At 40.0% G+C, this 22374-nt stretch overlaps 1 protein-coding gene across 1 annotated transcript in view; it reads right to left on the bottom strand.

Moving 5' to 3' along the window:
• The window catches only part of FNDC3B (fibronectin type III domain containing 3B), a 237807-nt gene extending 220246 nt beyond the window's left edge, over window positions 1–17561 (bottom strand). Inside the window, 2 exon segments of the mRNA XM_032225081.1 lie at window positions 1419–1494; window positions 17427–17561. Of these exon segments, the coding sequence (XP_032080972.1) occupies window positions 1419–1494; window positions 17427–17537 (187 nt within the window). The 5' untranslated portion in view covers window positions 17538–17561.
• Window positions 17562–22374: the final 4813 nt, after the last annotated feature.

The raw sequence follows: 22374 nt of genomic DNA, 5'->3' as shown, positions 1-22374 counted from the left end.
TACAGCTCCTTTACACCAACTGAATTAAAAAAATGTTGACCCATTTCTTTAAAAAAAAATGGAACAACAGATGGGAGAGAGAAATCACTACACTAGAGACTAATGGCCCTACCTACATTGCAGGATTTTTTCCTTGTTTTGGAAAGGGGCAGCTTTGGTAGGTTTGAAGGAATGAAATGAGAATGAGGTATCTATATCAAATTGATACCAAATAGGAAGGAAGGAAGGAAGGAAGGAAGGAAGGAAGGAAGGAAGGAAGGAAGGAAGGAAGGAAGGAAGGAAGGAAGGAAAAGCAGCCTAATATTTTAAAGGATGGAGGGATTCATTTTTTAAAAAAAGTATTTACGGTTTATTGTTTTTTAATTAACAGCAAAAAGAGGGGGGGAACTCAAGGATGATGATGGAGACACCAAAAAGGGAAGAATGGAGGGATTCATGACTTCATTGGCTACTTAAACAGAAGGTGTATTTCTTTAAATCCTTCAAATCCCCAAATGGAAGAGGTCTGGAAATATTGCTCTATCAATTCGGGCCAAACCTTTTGTACCCTGGCTGTAAACAATGGACTGCTGACTACAATGTGTGTATTACAGGCTACACTAAGCCTAAATCAAAACACTTCAATATAGAATGCCATGCTTAAATGGAGACTTTTCATGCTATGCTTTGGGTTACCCTCCCAAAATGTACTGATATGTGTGAATTATTGTACTTACTTTAACTCTGAGTCAATATAACCCCCAGCTTCATTTAGATTGTTCTTTCTTTAAAAAAAAATCCATCCCACTACCCCTTGTTGTGACTTCTATATCACTACCACAATATGATAGAGAATCAAAGACTTCAAAGGGTTTCTGAAACAACAAATTGCAGACAGAGTCAGACCCATCCATGAGGTATCTGGTCTGTTTAAACAAGGGCAGGACACACAACAGAAAATTCAAGGTGATAGCGACACAACTAAGAGAAAGAAAAAAAGTTCCAAAAGTTAATCTCCTATACATGATGTTTCAAAATCAGAATTAGGCTATCTCAACAGTTTTCTTTCTAGCCTCTGCCTGTAAAAATCTGATTTCTTTTTAAAAAAAATCTTGTGTTATAGTGCAAATCCGTAACACTAAAAATTTTCTTTCCGGATGTCTTCCATTGTCTTAGATATCATAATTTGTTGAATGGATGTTGGAAAATGATTTAAGCTATTAGGTTCAAAACAAAAAGGCAAGGCTCAAAAAAAATGTGTACCTATATGAGCTGCAGATTATCCAGATAGTTTTTTCAGCATTCTGCAAGGTGAAAACCTTTAATATAGTTGAGCTTTGTGGGTCAATGTCGACAGGAATTCATTATCAATATCACAAATGAACACTCAAGAAAATGAAGCATGAAACAAAATTGTTGTCCTTCAAAATCTTCCTTACCTTGAATGCACTGAAGAGTTCCATCTTCACCCCTTATGGTAAAAGTTTCACCTGGATTAACTTGAACAAAAATGACCTGCCCCAGGAAAAAAAAGAGAAAGAGACTAACATGAAAATCTTCAAAATATTTCAGTTTAGCTGCACAGTTCACAGTATGGCAAAGAAAAGTTTTTTCAGAAAAAAAGAAACTAGATAAATGGAATCCCAAAATATGATTATACAACTCGCAATCCTTTAAATTAAGTTTTATTTAAACCTACAATAGAAAAGCAAACATATTCTTTAAAAGGAGCCCAAATATTCATTTGATATCTACAAAAGTCTACTTATAAAAGAGGCTCAAAGGGAAAACTCACTGAAGAATACCATTTTAAAGCAAAATATATTTTAATAAGTCGAAATACAAAACCTGCTATGATCTGCCAAGCCCAAATTGCTCATGACCAAAAACAAATAAAAATGTAAACAATCCCAGCCAAGAAAATGGTGCCGATGAAATCATCATCAACAAAAAATGCTGATCCAGCTCTACACAACTGTCACCGTTTAACCAAATAATTTCTGAAACCAAATCAAGATGATTCCCCTTGGATTCTGTCCGCTTCATCAGATGATAGTTGGAGCTACCAATTCACCCGAACCGGTTCGAACCGGTAGAATCCCACCCCTGGCCATATCCATGCAGGTCTGGAGTTTGATACTCCTGAATTTGAGTATAAGGCTGCTACTTCTTTGGCCATTTTAAATTATAAGATATCTAGGCTGTTTACTTTTAGCTCCTCTTCATTTTATTGTCAATGTCATTGTTTCATGGTATAGGACAGTGATGGCGAACCTATGACACGCGTGTCAGTGCTGACACGCGTAGCCATTTGGGGTGACACGCACAGGATTTCATGCGATTCATCCTCAGCTCCTGCACGGCCGCCGAGGATGAAAGAATCTGTGCTGGAGGAACGGGGGCGCGGGACGTGTGATCTCCCCCGCCCACACTCACTTACTGTATCCCCGCCGCTCCTTTCTGAGCGCAGGGGCTGCTGGTAAGGCGTGCGTGCTGTGCGCACACACGTCATCAGCGCGGCGAGGGAGGACCCGCAGGAGAGGAGCGCGGGAACAGTGCGCGCCTCTCTCCAGTCAGGCCGGCACAGAGAGTCTACTCCTGGGACTGTCGGTTACGACCGCACCACAGCAGGGAACAGCGGAGTTAGTTAAAGAATTCGCCCTCCCCCTCACTTATCTCAGTTCACGGCAGGGCTGTGGAGTCTGCTGCTTCCAGCTCCATGTCCTCATCAACATGCCGCTCCGGCCCGCCCCCGCTATGAATATTCATATTCTTTGCCCTCGCGTCACTAGGAATATTCATAGCAGGGGCGGGCTGGAGCGGCATGTTGATGAGGACGTGGAGCTGGAAGCAGCCGACTCCACAGCCCTGGTTCACGGCACCCCAAACAAGTTCAATAATATCAAGGGCAACATACAAACAAATCGACTGATGAACAAAGAAGTTACTAAGCAGGTATGTTAAATAATTTGTTTTTGGTTTATTAAATACAATTATATATTGCAATTATACATTTTTGTAGTTTAAACTATAAATTGAGCAAAATTATGTTTTTGTCGAAGTGACACACAATGCGAGTTATGCTCGATTTTTTGCCGATTTTTGACACACCACGCCAAAAAGGTTGCCCATCACTGGTATAGGACAACATTCAGTTGGCTAAGTCATTCTATTTGCATATGCATCAACCCAACTCCAAGGAGCGAAGACACGCAAATGTTTCAAATAAATAAATAAAATTTATTCCAGATGAGCTGACTTAAAAGTAGAAAAGGCATATTTCCCTCTTCAAAGTCACATCCATAGAAAACTATTATAGAGAGACAAGATTCACTGAACATAGTGAGACGGACTGCAGAATGGAGCAGAGCAGCAATCTTATCAGCCCGCAAAATAAATTAATCATCCTGGGGGGGGGGGGTGCATTCCAACTGAAAGGGTCTTTGTAAGCTATCAACTTATTAGAATGAAAAGAGGAAGGAGACTGGAAAAAAAATACATCATGCCACGGAAAAGACAAAACATTATGAATTATTTAGGAAAGGCATTAAAAAGAAGACAAGGATAAACACCATTATATCATCCTACAGTTTATCCACATCTGGGGTGCTCATTAGGGGAGTGCAGGCTAAAGCATATGAAGAACAGTTGCTGGAACTGAGTATGTCTAGTTTAATGAAAAGAAGGACTATATAGCAGCATTCCAATATCTAAGGGGCTGCTACAAAAAAGTGTGGGTCAACCTATTGGCCAAAGCACCTGAAGGCAAGACAAGAAGCAATGGATGGAAACTATTCAAGTAGAGGACCATCCTAGAACTAAAGCAAAATTTTCTGACAGTTAGAACAAATAATCAGTGGAATGGCTTTCCTTCAGAAGTTGTGGGTGCTCCAAAACTGGACATTTTTAAGAACAGATTGGACCACCATTTGTCTGAAAAGGTACGGGATTTACTGCCCAAGCAGTGGATTGAATTAGAAGACCTCCCAGGTCCCTTCCAACTATGTTATTCTGTTCTGTTATTATATCAGCAAGATGGGAGAGTAAGAAAATATATCAATGAGTTTTCTCTGCTATGAAAAATATTTAATGGTTGGGATTTTCTTGTTTAAGGGGAAAATAATGGAGTAGAAAATAGTTTGGAACTTCCCATTGTCCCTCTCATCCACAAAACCTAGAAGGAGGGGTAAATTGTTCTTTTCTCCACTATTTAATTCTCACAAAGGCCATGTTAGACAATGACTGGCCCAAACTTCAAAAAATGTAGGAGTTTCAGTTTGGATTGTCTTAACCCAACTCTCTTAACTGTAATACTACATAAGAAAGCAAAAACCATCTTGAGATCCACATTGCTTCAACCAATGTGATTGGGTCATACTAGAACCATGGGGAGCTGGGGTGATGCTCAAATACTTTGGTCACTTAATGAGAAAAGAGAACTCATTGGAAAAGAGATGATGTTGGGAAAGATTGAAGGTGGAGTGATATTCAACCAATTCTGACCAGTTCTGGAGAACCGGTAGCGGAAATTTTGAGTAGTTCAGAGAACTGGCAAATAGGCTGGCCCCGCCCCTGCTGCCTCCCAGCTGATCTTCTTTTGTTGCCCTGAACAGGGGAACGGAGCTGGAAAAAAGCTCCGTTGGGGTGGGGCGGGAATGAGGATTTTGCAGTAACCTTCCCGTACCATGCTCACAAAGCCACACCATGCCCACAAAGCTATGCCCACAGAACTGGCAGTAAAACTTTTTGAATCCCACCACTGATTGAAGGCAAAGGGAGAAGGAGAAGGCAGAGGATAGTTAGTTGGTGTCATTGATGGGATGAACATGAATTTGGGAACTCTGGGAGACAAGGAGAACAGGGGAGCAGGTGGTCCATGGAGTCACAAAGAGTCAGACACAACTTAGTGAATGAACAACAAATTCTAAGGGGTTCTAAGCATTCAGATATTATAAGTGAATCAATTCATTTTTTATTTTTTTATTTTAGTTCAGAAGCAATGCAAAATGTAGATACAATACACTAAAAAATAAACAAAATATTCCTTAAATTACAAAGAAAATTATAAAGAAGAAGGATAAGTAAAAGACTAAGGAAAGAGAAAAAAATCTACCACTTGTATTAAATTAATCAATAATCACTGATTATACCACTGACTTTTATGGTAAGGTAAGAACAATATAATAAAATAATGTTACTATTTCAACCAAAGTAGAATGTGTTGCTTCACCCTTTGATTAGTAGACAATGTTGCCTTTTTCAAGACAGATAAGTTAAACATCCCCAAAGCTGTTTCTTAACATCTGGAACAATATCACTTATCCAAGTTCTCAATATAATTCTTTTGGCCATCCCTCATGCAGGATACATCCAAATTCCTCTTCTTCTGGATACTGTTAGCCATGATAGCCATATACAAACAACCTCTAGTCTTTATTGGCTGAGACAAATAGAGCAGGGGTCACCAACCTTTCAGACCTCAGGAACCACTAAATTCATAATTTTAAATCCCGTGGACCACTAATATGAATTAGTGATGGGATGGGGTCCTTCAGGCACTTAGCTTGGCTGCCTGTTAGTGGAGAGAAGCGCCCGGGGTCAACCCTACGTTTGCTGCCCATTGCAGCTAGGAATCTCAAATACGGCCAAGAATGAATGTTTGTCTTGTAGCCTGGGTCAGCCCCTTGTAAACTCTGTTTTTCCAGGAGTCCGGCTGAAGTTTTGCACACTGCTCACTGAAGCACCTGGACTCCCAGGGAGGGAGGGAGGGAGGGAAGGGCCTGGATCTACTAACAGGCATCCAAGCTAAGTGCCTGAAGGACCCCATCCCATCAGCAAGTGGGAGTAATTGCTTCAGCGGGCTGTATCCAGCTCATGGGCCGTAGTTTGAGGATCCCTGATTTAGTGCAATATAGAAAATGCACAGATTTTTCTGCAGACCACCAACACTTTCTCGCAGACCACCAGTGGTCCATGGCCATGGGCCACCAGTTGGTGATCACTGAAATAGAGGATGAAAAAAACCTGACCAAGTGACATCTACTAATAATGACTGCAATGACACCTGTGACTGGTGGCAAGATTTTGAAGCTGTCTAGCTCTTCACAAGCTCTGTCATTTGAAACCCTTTAACATGAATTGTACACCTGCACAAATTGGTATTCATAAACACGCTATCTCTGATTTTGGAACTAGCATCTAGTCAATATGAACAGCAGCTACAGATCATTTTACCTTCCATAGGTTTATTTAATGCCTCCTTTTAGCCATTATTGTATCTTGTGATCACTGAACTATGCCTTGCATGGAAAAGGAATTCTCTTTGTCTGTTCTGGATCTGTCATCATGGCAATTTTTGTCTGATTATCCAGATTCTAGCTTGGTGGGGTTTATTTTCTCACTATGTGATTAATGTTAGAAACCTCCATAGTTCTGCTCACCCTCCTTTCTTCTAGTTTAGTTTAGTTTAGTTTGTGTTTATTTGTATGCCGCCCTTTTCCCTGGGGGGACTCAGGGCGGCTCACAATCAAAAAGGAAGGGGGAAACAGACTTTTACAAATAGACAGTACATAATTAAAACGCAACATTCATACCATTCGGGCGGGACACAATCTTTAGCCCCAGGCCTGACGGGATAGCCAGATTCTAAGGGCTGTGCGGAAGGTCTGGAGGGTGGTGAGGGTACGAAGCTCCACGGGGAGATCGTTCCATTGGGTCGGGGCAACCACCAAGAAGGCTCTCCTCCGCATGGTGGCCAGTCGGCATTGGCAAGCGGATGGAATTCGGAGGAGGCCTAAACGATGGGATCTAATGGGTCGTGTGGAGGTGATCGGTAGTAGGCGGTCTCTCAAGTAAATTCTAATTTAAAAAAGGCTTAAGTGCAGCCCTTCCACATATGTTGTTAGTCCCCAGACCAACGCCACTAGAAATATACAGCTAAAATAAAGATTAACCTAACTCCTACCTCCCTCGTGTCCAATTTTAGACAATAACTTCAGGAAAAGAATTCACCTTCTTTTCTTGTTGGGAAGTAAAGTACAATGAATATTGACAATAAGATGTATAATGAAAAGCTACAGGAAAAGCAAAGGTAATTCATGAAATGTAAGGGATGATTGCTGGCAGATGATATTTAAATGGAAAAGTCTGGGGACTTAACATATACCACGTCCAGCATCATGCTTCAGTTCCTGATAAATAAATTGGCAAGAGTCGGCTGTAGGAACATTTCCACCAACTCTTCAATGCTCCATCCCAGCTCACAATGCCTGAAAAGCATCCTTTAGTTTATTTCAAGATGTCAGCCTGGAATTGGAAGCGAGGGAGTACATATTAAAAACATAACTATCTCTACTATACCCATAGGGGAAAAATTACATCCATCATGTGCACTGCTTCCTGGTTCAGCAATGATGGAAAGACATTTGGGGAAGTAAGGAGCTTTCATAATGGTCGTTTTATTTTCTATCGCACAGAAACTATTGTGATATTTTGTTTTAATTTATTAAATTTCTTCACCAACCAGCTCAACCAAGTCACTTTGGTGGTTTACAACAGCATAATAATAAACACATATATGTAAAATATATAAATATGCATATGTAAAAAACACTTTACATAATAAAAGCATATAAATGAATTAACAAAACATTAAAATGAGAGTCAAGAGCAAACTAAAACTTAGAAGTAAAATAAAAAGCAGAGTTATTATTTATTATTATATATAAACAATTATATATATCAAAAGCGAGTTTCAACAGATATGACATCTTCCTCTATAGACTGCTACCAAACACAAATGGGAAAAACTATATTTTAACATCTTTAATGATGCATATTATAGAGCTCAGCGGCCAACAGAATCCTTATCATGTCATCATGTAACCAGTTTGGTTACATTTATTTTAGAATCTGAAAGGATCATATCCTAAAAATTATAGTGGCCAAGCTCAGAATCCTGCAAGAGTTATTTAGGTTGCTTTGAGAATGAAAGTGTGATACTCGCTGGCCTCCTGAAGGAACAGAGATGGGGCTCTGCAGGCATTCGGGAGAACCTCGAGCTAAGATTCTGTGCAGTTCAGAGAACCCCCAAATCCCACTCCTGTCTGGCGCTGCCCACCCCACCCCTCCCCTCCCAGGAGTCCCCATGTGGCCCATTTTGGATGCAGATAAGTGCAGGGCGCATGCAGAGGCTCAGGGAGGGAGAAAAACAGGACTACCGGAAGTTTGGGAAGGCCGGAAACTGGCCTGTTTCTGGTCTCCAGAGGGCTTCCAGAGCCTTGGAAGGCTGTTTTTGCCCTCCCAGAGACTTGAGTTATACCCCTGGGGCCAGGGAGGGCAAAAATGCCCCCCCTGCCATGGTGCAGGAGGCTGACTAGCCCACGCCCACTATGGCCACACCCACCCAGCAACCGGGCAGAGAACCCCTTGCTAAAATTTTTGAAGTCCACCCCTGAACAGACTTAAGATTAGTTTTGTTATAAACAAAAAATTATAATTTCATTAAAAAGAAATTCAAAGTTTAGCCTAATCTGAACCACCAAGAAACAAAACCACACCGAGTGAGCCACAGATGGTCTAACACAAGGGTGTCAAATTCGTAGCTGGGCTCGATGCATCACGCGCTGGCCACGCCCATCCCCGGTTTCGCAAAAGGGGGAAAAGTCATGATATGTCACGTGACTACTTGAGTTTGAAACCCCTGGTCTAAAAGTTAGGAGCTGGCTTGATTCTTAGCAGATGAAACATGGAGAAGAATGGAACAGACAGGGTACCTGGAAAGGTAATCATTTCATTTCATTTTTCTTTTCCTTTTTAAATCAAACAGATGAAAAGGAAACACCACTCTTGTCCCAGAATTCTCAGAGCAAAATGTTCAAGGCATACAATAAGTCCCAATTTTAGAGTCTGGCATTTCCCCCTTCAAAGGATTGGTCAGTTAACATCAATCCATCAATAAAAAGGTGCAGTAGAAAATGGAGATAGATACATATATTGCACATCTCTCTAGATTCTTTAAAAAATATTTCTCTGTCTTCTGACTTTCTCTGAGCAAATGGAATAAGGAACACTTAAACATTGCTTAAACATTTGGAAATGAGATCTTAGAAACAGAAACACTTACTATACTTTATTGAAAGCCACACAGTTTGACGCCATTCCAGGCAACATTTTCTATATATGAGTGAAGTTTTTAAAAACTGGATTACAGGTAGTCTACTTACAACCGACTGTTTAGCGACCATTCAAAATTATGAAGGGCCTTTGCTGGCTATTTATGATTTGGATTTGAATTTCTGAGCTCTTCCTCCCATGGTCATTTAATCACATTTTGAGTACTCAGCAATCAGCCCCATTATAGCCATCTGAAACGTCCCACAGTCACATAATCATGATTTAGATATTTTGGCAGTTTTCAGCCAAAAACAAAAAACATCTCCCAGTTTCCAGAAAAGAAAAAAAAACACCCACCCATTGCAGATAATGGATTCACTTGCAAAAAGGTCATAAAATCAGGCATGATTATTTGGTGACCTCTTAATAACTGGCATGATTTACAACCATAATTCCATGTTCAGTTATGGTCATAAATCAACTCGATGGAAATTCCTTCAATGCCTTAATCACTTGCGGTGGCCTGCCAGCAGCCAGCGGAGCTGGTAGCAGACTCAGAAAGTGAGGAGGCTGAGGAGACACAGGGGCCAGTCCTGGAGTCTGGGGAAGACAATGACAAGTGCTCTACATCGGAGGCAGAGATGGGGCCAGGGCCATCTGACAGTTATCAGCTGCCTTCGGAGTCGGAGATCAGTGGGGCAGAAGAACAGCTGGAGCCTGTTCCCAATGTGCGCATGCGCAGAGCTGTCTTTGTCTATTTATCCCCCTTCCCTTGTCTGTTGTGAGCCGCCCGGAGTCCTCCGGGAGTGGGCGGCATACAAGACAAATAAAATGAAATGAAAATGAAATGTTCCTGACTTCTTGCCAAGTAATTGCTGCTACAGCGTGGCGTTTGGAAGATATTGGCCTGGCAACACTCACGCCAAGCCTGATAAAGGCCTGCGAAATGAAAGACTGATTTCTGGGACTTTGCTGGAGAGGAATTCCCTTTAACCTAATTAAAAGATGCTTTATCAGGACGAGAAGTCTTCCTCGTGATCTTGGGAAGCCTAGGTCAGAACACCACTCTACTGCTCTGAGTATATGTTTTAATACGTTCTCAGACTTCAGAGCAAATATGAACTTGGTCACTCAATTTAAGGCGCTCAATTCTAATATATAGATCACTGCAATCTCCTCCAACCTCATTATGATCATGATATTGCTAATAATGTGTTGTTGTTTTTTTACTGTACCTCACCTACATTCTTGGTTGACTGAACTAAATGGATAATTTATTCCTCCTAACTTCCTCCTCTTTAAAAATCTTGAAACACATTTGGGATATATTAGCTGTTGTAGTAGATGTTTTACTAGCTTTAAATCCATTGACCCTTACCCAATTATCAAAGCGAAGAACCCTTTTTTGGAGCTAGAAACAAAAAGTTTAGTAAGTTAAAACAAAACAAAAATGTTAGAGATTATATCAGCTTTCAAATCACTATAATTCTGCCATAGCTTACTATTATGGCTAAATTATAAGTTTTAGGAAGAGAAAATGCTAGCGTGGATCTGCAGCAAAGTTACTCATTAAAAGACACAACGACAGCGAAGCGATCAGGATTTGAATTCCAGGAAGGGGAAAAATATCCTGATAAAAGGCAATCTATCTGCAATCTTAGTTCAATCAGCAGTTAGAGACATCTGTCTCACAGCCTGGGAAAGGCCTATGAATTATTCACAAGGACCATTGTTTCCTTTAAATAAAGACACGGCACTTCAAAACACAGTGATAGAACCGAGAAGATCAGACAGAGTTCTGCTCTTTAAAGGCACATGTTCTTTAAGTTACGTGGCATTTCAATAGCATTCAGACTGTAGGATTTCCAGAAATGAAGCCCGAAGTCTGCTTTCTAGAAATCAAAATTGACTTCACGCTGCTGCTGCCACCACCCCTTTGGCACGAGGCCATCTTCAATCTGCCAATTCCACAAAGGGTTCATTCCTTAAAGATGAGCTGTATTAATCCTCCAGTGTTCACGAACAGAATCAAGATATGTGTTTCCTATCCAATTTTCTTGAAACGTTTTAGTATTTTCTTGAAATGTTTTAGTATTTTAGTATTCTAAAAATGAGGAAAAATAGAGCAATATGTTTCTCCGTGTTTTAGACGTTGAATTAGACGTTTAAGGATTAGATTCCTCTTGTATAGATCATTTTTCCTTTGGTTTCCTTTCTCTCCATAGGCTTAGTTTATTTAATCAATGTTTGGTTGTTCAATAAGTATTGAAAATATGTAAACTGTATGAAAGCTCACATCTGTCTCAGTGGAATCACATGATTTTGAAACGTTAGCCTACTACTAACTTACTTATATAGGGATGCTGTGGCTTAGTGGCTAAGATGCTGAGCTTGTCGATCCAAAAGGTCGGCAGTTTGGAGGTTCGAATCCCTAGTGCCACATAACGGAGTGAGCTCCCGCTACTTGTCCTAGCTTCTGCCAATCTAGCAGTTAGAAAGCATGTAAAAATGCAAGTAGAAAAATAGGAACGATCTTTGGTGGAAGGTAACAGCGTTCTGTGTGCTTTCGACATTTAGTCATGCCAGCCACAAGACCACGAGACGTCTTTGGACAGTGCTGGGTCTTTAGCTTTGAAACGGATATGAGCACTGCCCCCTAGAGTGGGGAATGACTAGCACAAATCTGCGAGGAGAACATTTACCTTTACCTTTAACTTACTGATACAGGATATGCATTTTGCCCGAGATTAAAAGTGTCTCCTGGAAGAGGTTAGTTACTCCTGGCACCAGTGATGGAAAATAAGGATTTTTTTGCCTTTTCAAAGTGTTTACCTCTTCCATGATTCAGGCCTGCTGAGTTACTATAGCAACCAGACAATAATCTAGAGTCACCTCAAGACAGTGGACTAGCTTCAGCATCTTAATGCTCAATTTCCCCTGACAAAAGATGCAAAAAAATTTACCATCCTTCCAAAGTGCTGCCGAGAGGACCAGGTCCCATCAAAAAAAGTAGCTTATTTGTTTCATTGTGATGTATAAAGGATGCTAATAAATTTGATGATACGTCCCTCTTATTATTCTATCATAATGAAATCTATTCATAGATGCATTTTTATGCAAGCTTATAAATTATTTCTCCTAGCTGTATTGGAATTGTATCTTCTAGAACTGCCATCCTATTGATCATGTTGGCTAACAATTTTGGGAGTCATAGTCTTGGCAAACCTGAGGGTCTCAAAATGAGAAACAGAGCTTCAATCTGAATTTCAAATGAAAGGAAACAGCCATGGTGGTTACGACCAATTAGGTCCCACAGATTAGGCCTCCTCCGTTTGCTAGCCAATGTCGACTGTCGACCCCTCGGGGGAGGGCCTTCTCTGTGGCTGCTCCGGCCCTCTGGAACAATCTCCCCGTGGAGATCCAGACCCTCACCACGCTTCAGGCTTTCCGCAAAGCCATTAAGACCTGGCTGTTCCGGCAGGCCTGGGGTTGATGAATTCCCAGCCCCACTTGAATTGTTGCGACTCTTGTTTTGTTTTTAACTTGTTTTGTCTTTTGTTCTGTTGTTTGTATTCCCCCCCCCCCAACCTTGTTTGTTAGCCGCCCTGAGCCCCTTGGGAATAGGGCGGCATACAAATGGAATAAACATTTCCAAACATTCAAGGGTGGGTTCCGGCAGTCACTACTGCTGGTTTGCTCATGGGTGTGTGGCATGTGGGCGCTGGATGGACATTTCATACGTGTGTGCATGCTTAATGCATGCTGTGTGCGCATGCGCAATGCAATAAAAATTGCTCTGCGCAGAAGCAAAAAACAAGACGGCAGCGGCTACAGTGCTGCCGGGAGAACCAGTTCGGAGGCATGGCTGGCGGTTCCAGCGACCCAGGCCGCCAAACCACTATCGGTTTGGCCAAACTGGTAGGAACCCACCACAGGTTACACTGCAGTATTGCAAGCTAATTCTGATGACTGTCAGGAGTTCGATCCTAACAGTCTCAAAGTTGACTCAGCCTTCCATCTTTTCCGGAAAAGTGAGGACCCAGATTGTGGGGGCAATATGCTGACTCTGTAAACCGCTTAGAAAGGGCTGCGAAGCACTGTAAAGTGGTATATAAGTCTAAGTGCTATAGCTAATATGCTGACGAATCATGGGTTACTGTTCATACACTTTTAGTAAGAATCACAAAATATAAAAATCTGCAAAGAGCAACATGGCAAATAGACTATGGCAAAAGAAAACATCCAACCTCAACCATTAAATCACTTATAATTAATGGATCTATAGAAGTCACACTGCCCCCAAACTGAATGCAAATTGTGTCTTCAAGATTAATGGTCCTTTATAGGCCCTGAAGCTTTTAAGGGTGGGGGGGCTATTTTTGTGCAGATTTCTCTTTGCTTGTTCCCACTTTTGGGTTGTTTCCACCAAGACCTCTCTCTTTAAGAGGGGAATCTATGCATAATTTCTATCTTTAAATTTCCTTTGCAGGAACTTTTTTTTAAAATTCTGCCAGTCTGGTGGAAAACACCACTGTTCTCAAAAGCTAAAGTCATCATTTTTAAGCAGAAATATGAAGCTAAGAACATGATTTTGTTCCAACAGTATAATCAGGCAACCCACACTCCTGATTATGGAATGTTTCCTGCCACTTTCCTCAAAGGAAAGGATAAAACACAACATCAACAATAAAGGTTCTTCATAAGAGGCCCATCATGCTACAGAATAAGCAGCCTGTGAAAGTATGTCTATGGAGATTCTCAATCATCCAGGTCATGGCTGTCCCAAAGGTGGTTTTCCAAAAGACAACTGGAGGAAGATGGAAGGATTCTTTACAGTCATCTGGTCATTAGCACTCTGAAGGTTGGCTATTAACTCTCCAAGCAGACTCTCAGAGAGCTTATGAAGCATTTTGGAAATAAATACCCATATTTGAAGTTGATGATTTGCTTTGCAGCATTCGTATTAATTTTTAATATATATTTTTTTTAAAAAATCAAGTTGGATATGAAGTCAAGCTGCCTGCAAATACATCAACTTGGCAGGATCACCTGTTGGTATTGTACATGTATTCATCTATTCTTATGTATATAAAGAAGTTATGTGAATTCTGCTGCATCAGTTTTCTGTCTGTGCTTCTGGATTTGAATTTACACAGCAAACTTTGACAGACACTATCTAGATAATAAAGCTCTGGCAGTTGCCCCCAAATCCCTTGTATGCTTAAATGTGGTTTGTGGTGTTCCCTACAAACACACACACACACACACACACACACACACACACACACACACACACACTCCAGTTCACACCACTAACATCAGGGCCTTACAGTCACGATATTATATGGCTTGGATTTCCAGCATACCCTCTTAGCAGTTGTTAAACCTGAAAACTGAATAATGTTCTATTTGAGGTCTGCTAGGTCAGAATGCCATCTTCTTGCTCTATTGAAAAGAAGGAGAAATAGCTACAAAGACATGTTGTGTACCAGTGTAGCAATCATTGCATCTTTTTTTAACGGATATTTTATAAAATAGGATTAGCAGCTTACTTGTCCCTCAAATATTCACATACTAAGCTATTAGGAATCTCTTGGCCATATCCAGCCATGTATGCAGGACATAGAAGAAAGCAAAACAAATTTGTAAACAAAAAAACCCCACCAAGATATCCTACTCTTCAATGTAGTTTCTTCCCTGGCATCAAGAGCCACATTTGTGATCACGATTCTCCACAGGAGAAAAGAGAGGAGGCTGGGAAACAACAACATGAAACACATTTTCCAGTCTCAGCCCTTTCCTCCCACACCAATCACACAGGAATAAAATGGTTGCTATATACGCCTCTCCCTCAGAATTTTGTTAGTGCACCATGACATCAGTGTTGGAGATACAGCCAACTTTAGAACTCCATCTGGGACAAATAACACTGGGTTGAATTCTGCTTGCCTTTTGTTTATACACAGTGACTGAGAATGTCTTGGTGGTAAGCAATCTTTGCTCATAAGATTTATTTCTCAACTTTTCCCAAACTCTCCCCCCTCTTTTTGCATTCTGGAAAAGCTTTCAGACTGGTGTTAATTTTCAAAATGGTGAATTAAAATGGGTATTTTCCCCTTCTTCTCTGCCTTCCTGCTTCATCTCCAAAGATAATACATATTGTTGTGAAAGTTGTAATTAGCCTTTAAGATGAAACACTTTCTTGAAAACTTTAAAAAAAAGATGCTGTGGCAAACAAGGAAAATTAAAGGCCCATTCTTGCAATATTTCCAGCCAAACTTTAATTGAAGAGATTCTAGAATCCACCTAGGAATTTTACTAAGAATACCCTGAGCAGGTATGAATTATCTGGTTCCAAATCTTTGTAGATAAGGGGAATGCAATTCCAGCTATAATCCTTTCTCCAGACCATCAAAATTTACAGATTGCAGTTACACCCAGTGAATGCTTTCTCCAAATTCAGAAAGTTTCCTCCCTCCCCCACCCCCCAAAAAGGCAAATATAAAAATACGGAAGCTGCCCCTTCTTTCCATGCTATTTTTCATATGCAGGCGTAACTCAATACAGAAGAGATCTTCATCTGCAGATCCACATTGCACATAAATTGAAAAAAAAATGCTACTGCTAGTAGTGTTATGATGACTTAGTTTTTCAATTTACAAACAAAGCTTCATTGATACTTTTTGTAAGAATTGGGTAATTACCATGCAAACAGGAAATGATAAGGAAGGAGGGAGGGAGGGAGGGAGGAAGATAGTTCATGCCATCTCAAGTATTATTACAGTAAAAAAAGACTGAAGAATATGCTATCTTTAAATGGAGCAGTTTGAGTCTCATTCATGCCACAATTATAGCAAATCCCTCAACAGTTTCTGTATTACTTGATGATTATGCAATACAACCAATATTATGATCAGAGATTTTGAAGCTTGACTCATTGAGTATGTCTCCTTTGATCTTCTCTGTGTAATGAGGAATGACCATCTGCCATTGTCTAACTAGAAAACTGCTTGTTGTTTGAGAGAAAATGTGATACAGATGTTCTAAAAAGATTGCTTTAATGCCAGACACACCCATGCTTCATTTTTAATTAGTTTTGTCCTACAATGGTTATATCTCTCTAGACAAGTAGGCCATATAGACTTTTGAGGAAACTCAACATGATGAATCCATTAGATAAATAGTGGTACTGAGCAAAGAGTCAGCAGTGCCTTGAAGGATGGGGTCCAAAATGGGCAAGATGGCAATTGTGGTACTCACATCAAAGCCTCACTCTTTTGTCACATATATAACAGGGGTGGAGTTTCCATTCCAAAATTACCCTTCTGGTCAGATTAGCTCTTGTCTGTGAGACTTTCTGGGGAATCTTATGTTACATGTCTCGAGCCCTATCACAGAACAAAGTAATTTAGAGTAAGCATTAAATAATAACACTAAAGTTCTCTCTCTTTTTTTCCTCAAGAATTAGATCTATTTTAAGCTTTGGAAGCAAAGTGGTTAAAGTCCAGTATTGCAGACAAACTCTGCCCATAGTCTAGAGTTCAATCCTGACAAGGCTCAAGGTTAACATTCCATCCTTCTGAGGTCAGTAAAATGAGGACCCAAATTGTTGGGGGCAATATGAAAATAATGCTTACACTGTAAATAGCCCAGAGAGTGCTGTATTTAGGTATATAAGCTTGTTCCTGGGGAGGAAAGCTATGACAAATCTAGACAGCATACTAAAAAGCAGAGACATTACCCTGCCAACAAAAGTGTATATAGTCAAGGTTTTCTCAGTTGCAATGTATGGATGTGAAAGTTGGACCATAAGGAAGGCTGAGCCCCAAAAAGTGGAGGCCTTTGAACTATGGTGCTGGAGAAGACTCCTACGAGTCCCTTGGACTACAAGGTGATCAAACCGGTCAGTCCTAGAGAGATCAATCTTGACTGCTCTTTAGAAAGCCAGATCCTGCAGACGAGACTCGAATACTTTGGCCACCTAATGAGAAGGAAGGACTCACTGGAGAAGAGCCTAATGCGGGGAAAGATTAAGAGCAAAAGAAGAAAGGGACTACAGAGAATGAGGTGGCTGGATGGAGTCACTGAAGCAGTAGGAGTGAGCTTAAATGGACTCCAGAGGATGGTAGAGGACAGGAAGGCTTTGCGGAACGTTGTCCATGGGATCACGATGGGATGGACACGACTTCGCAACTAACAAAGCTTAAATACTATTATCATTATTCCTATGATTCCATGCACCTTGATTCTAAGTAAACACATAAACTATCATTGCACAAGTCACAAATAGCAGAAATATACATTCCAAGCCACCACTTTCAGAATATACTGACTTGCTGTGTTCCATCTCCATTGACTAAGTGAGGCATCATGGCTACTTCCCCATTCAGCAATGATGGCAACTCCAGTGGGATTTGGTCGGTCATCATCATTGTGACGTACATTCATGGAGAATTTTCCTCTGCGGGCTTCCTAAAAGAGATAAAATTTACAGTGGGTAATGTGATTTTTTTTCTCTGTCTCTTTCTAACTTTAATTAGAACCTTCAAAAATGCAAATATTTGCTGCCAGGTTGAATAGCTGGTACTACTAATTAACAAGTGCCCTATAGCAGCTGATAGATATTATGCATTGTTACCATATATAACCACAGCAATGCACAGAAATAGTGTTAGTGGCATAATTCCATATTTACAAAATATGACTTTCTAGAGTTGTTTCTCTGGACTGAGGAGGAATGCAAGTTGATTTAATATAAATAAATACATTGTTTATTTTATCAAACAGAAAAAGCTGAGCATCTGTACTTTTCTGCAATGGCCACCATGTTTACCACCCATTTATTCTTTAAATTAATTTTCCATTAAGGTACATGGTGGGATTCAGCCATTCCGCACCTATTCGGGAGAACCGGTTGTTAACTTTCTAAGCAGTTTGGAGAACCGGTTGTTGGAAGAAATCTCATTTTGTTTTTTCCCACTTTACAGGGCTAATCCTGTAAGGAAGGCAGGAAGGAAACATTCTGGTGTTGTTTCTAGCCTAATCTTACAGAAACTGTCTTTCTGGTTAACCCTTATTACAATGTAACAGCTAAGGCAAAGCGCCCATCGATGTGAGTGATGTTGAGTTGGCCACGCCCATCCAGTCACATGACCATCGAGCCACTCCTACCCAGATGGTCATTAGGACAGAGAACCGGTTGTTAAATTATTTGAATCCCACCACTGATTAAGGAGTATCTAAAGCTCTATGAACTATATTTAATCTTTAAGTGGCCAATGACTGAAATGTACTTTTAAACATTATGCCAATAACATGAATATATAGGATATAAGCACTTTAAACTAGATTTAAACTACATTTAAATACATAAAGAATCAACTCAATTCACTGCTTCCTGCTGGCTCAGGATTTCTGGGAGTTGAAGTCCACAAGTCATAAAGCATCCATAATTTCCCACCTCTGCTGTAATATCAAGAGATTTCTATGCAAACTTGCATGGAGACCTTTGGGAATATAAATTTGCACTCCAATCTTTCTCTCTACAAACCAAACTAACAGAGAAAAACTACCTAGCAAAGCTCCACTCTGAATTTGCAGGTTAGATTTAAAATAATATCTTCTCTAAGTCAAGTGCTACTGCAGGCCATGTAATGGATACCCAAATAGGTTTCTAGTATTTTCTATTTATCTCAAGTCTATATGTCTATGAAGATTCTCAGTCATCCAGGTCATGGTTGTCCCAAATGAGAAGCAATGAAAAACCAGAAAGTCCAGTTGCCTCTTGAAAAAGCACCGTTGGGACTCAAGTCTGTATGGTCTACTAGCTGTACTCAGAACCATACAGGTGAGAAATATAAACTGCAGTACTATCTGCAAAATAAATTAGGCAAGGGGGGAAGAAATGAGAACCAACATGCTAGTCTTAGATACAAAATGTGCATTAAGCTTTAGCCAAGTCATAATCAAGAAGTTAGTGTCCACAAATACATTGGCAATAGTAACAGTTTGATTCGAAAAAGGATCATGGCTACATAAATCTACTTCAGAGAAAACATATTGGTCCCAGACCAGTAGGCACTCATCCAACACCAAAGAGGAACTGGACTAAAATGTTCAATGTTGCAAAATGAAGAAAATTATATAATTTTGGGAGCAGACAGAAGACAGGCATTTCAGAACTAAATATTCCAGGGCTGTAGAATGGACTTTGATTTTTCGATATTTACATATAGAAACACCCAATCTTTTTTTAACATAGAATGCAACACATATTTCCTTATGATAAAAGTCAAGCTCACACAATCTAGCTATCCAATCCCCAGAAAAAGACTCTATAATCATTTTACATTCATTACACATTCCCCACTTTTATGAGCACAAAGAATAAAATGAGTTTATTTAGATTCCCTTGTTTTGCTCAGACAAGACCTTGCTTTAAATTAAGAGATCAATCATGTTGGGATTTGGTTTTTATATTTAAGAATTATTTTGCTTTTGACTTGATAAAAGAGTAATTCTCGGGATTGGTATGGAGACACATGTTACATATATTTTAGAAATATATATGGCACTTTTTCACAGCAAGTATGTTGGCGTGTTATCATAACCCATCAATCATTGAAAAGACTCTCACAAATACAGGCAGTCTTTCATCTGATTGGTCAGTCACTCTAAATCAGTGATATTCCCTATTCCCCTCAGGCACACTTATAAAAGTTTGTTAAGGAGACTTTCAAAAGAGATTGAAAGATACTATTAAAATGTTTAGTAAAAATATATTTTTATTAATATTTACTTAATATTTACCCACATACTCATATCCATGGTTCTAAGTGAGAATTTAAAGGAATCACTCACCACATGGGCCTAGAAGAGGCCAGAGGCCATAGAGAGGATAGAACCGGGATGGCGAACCTATCGCACGCTTTTCACAGGTGGCACACAGCGCCCTCTCTGTGGGCCTGCAAGCCGTTGCCCCAGTTCAGCTGTGCCACTCATGCACGAGCATGCCTACAGTCAGCCAGGTGGTCGATAGGTCTCTGCTGCACATGTGAAGAGGAAGGGCACATGCAGAGGACCACATGCGCATGGGGTCCTGTGCATGCATGGGGAGCGCATGTGTGGTGGCATATGTGTGGGGAGCTGGGCACATGCCTTGGGTGCACACTCATTGCATTTTGGGGGTTTGGGGCCGCTCCATGGAATTATTGCATATGCTCTTAGTTAAATAGCAGTTTCATGGCTCATCCCTACAAGAGCACTTATATAGCAGCCTATCTTATAAAAGCTATCTTTTATATGATAGGTGGTAACACTGCAGTACAATAATTTCTCCATTGTACATGTTGTCAAAGAAATATTGTAGCTAAGTAATACTTAACGGGGCAGTCTGTTCAAATCTTTGGAACTACTGGAAATCAACTGATTTTAACTATTGATCCTTTGATTAGCCCAGGCGTTACAATAAAACATCTTCCCTATTTTCAAAATCCATTTATTTCTGATGTGATTCAAAATCAAAATATAACCACTTAGCAACTGATAAGTAAAAAAAGCCTGGTAACTTTGAAGACTAGAAATAAAAAAAAATCCCTGTTTAGTAAACCTGAGCAACAAGCTTTTACAAAGGCAAAGGTTTAGTTTAACAAGTAGCTTAAGTAATTATTTTTAAAACACATAATGACCAGTAATGGTATTTGCCCCAAACAATCCTGAGATTATTTTAAGCAAGGGTTTTATGCACGTCATTCTCAGACTATTATTACATCTCAATCTCCAGAAATATTAAAAGATATAAAAAACAATGCCTAGAAATTATTAAATATATTTGAATAGTCCCTAGAATAATGAAAGCTAAAGCTTCTTTTAATTCAGTTTTACTTTCAGTTAATCAAATGGAAAATAGCATGGGATATAATGATAATAAATGGAAGTATCAAGTGCAGGATACTTTTGACTTGGAAAGACAAATTCAAATTCACTTGAAAATGTGCTGTAGCTATGCAAATTTCACGGATAATATACATAAATACATATAAATAAAACAATAACTTTGTAGAAAAATACTCCGCCTGGAAAAATGTACTGAAAATACATTTAAATACATTAAGTTAAAGTAAACATTTTTCATTCTTTTATTGTTGTTGATGATACTACATCTGCACAGGTCCTTTTTTCTTAAATTAGAATATCCTACAGATATTTATAGATTTATGTAATCAATAAATCAATATATGTGGTTCTCTGTGGTGGGTTCCAACCGGTTCGGACCGGTTCAGTTGAACCAGTACTGGTTTGGTGGCCTAGGTCGCTGGAATTGGCAGCGACACAGGCATGCCACACTCCCACCATCTTGTTTTTTGGTTGTGCGCATATGCAGAACAATTTTAATCTCATTGTGCATGTACAAATCTCACCAGCTCAAGGTTGACTAGGTCTTCCATCCTTCTGAGGTGGGTAAAATAAGGACACAGATTATTGGGGGCAATAAGCTGACTCTGTAAACCGCTTAGAGAGGGCTGTAGAAGCACTATGAAGTGGTATATAAGTCTAAGTGCTATTGTTATATTTAAAAAAGCAGAGAAAATAGAGTAAATGACAGACAAAGCAACATCCAGGTGGTAGTTTTGGATGGACTTCCAGTGTGACACAAATCATAAACTGTGTTTTATGATCCATGAATGCAGATAATGGAATGACTCGTGCATCAAGAACAGTGGTGGGTTTCAAAAATTGTTCAAACCTACTCTGTGGGTGTGGCCTCCTTTGTGGGAGTGGCTTGCCACCCATGTGACCGGATGGGAGTGGCTTGCCACTCAAGTGACTAGATATGAAATTATGAATTAGTACTTAGGTCGGTCCAAGTAGCTATTCAGAAACTCTGGCATTGAAGCATGCAAGTCTTAAAACTGTCAAGTTACAAGATCCTTGCACCCCTAACCCTTTATGCAGTGGTGGGTTTCAAAAAAATTTGGAACCTCTTCTGTAGGTGTGGCCTGCTTTCCGGGTCCATTGGTGGAACCTCTTCTAACCGGTCCGGTAGATTTGATGAACCGGTTCTACCGAATAGGTGCGAACTGGTAGGAACCCACCTCTGATCAAGAAAATCTGAGCACCAAAAATGTCTGTGCAGAAGAGTGGCCAATGGTCATGACTTGTTGTTGCTCCACTCAGGGAAAGGAGACAAAAATTATTCACATAGAAACAGCAACAAGGGGAGAAGTGCACACAACTGGATGGCCAAAATATAAAAGAAGCTGGAATTTGCCTCCTCGTCTG

This window comes from Thamnophis elegans, chromosome 10 (assembly GCF_009769535.1).
Source record: "Thamnophis elegans isolate rThaEle1 chromosome 10, rThaEle1.pri, whole genome shotgun sequence".
Taxonomy (NCBI): Eukaryota; Metazoa; Chordata; class Lepidosauria; order Squamata; family Colubridae; genus Thamnophis; species Thamnophis elegans.
Note: the sequence above shows the minus strand (reverse complement) of the source record. Positions and strands in the feature narration are given on the sequence as shown.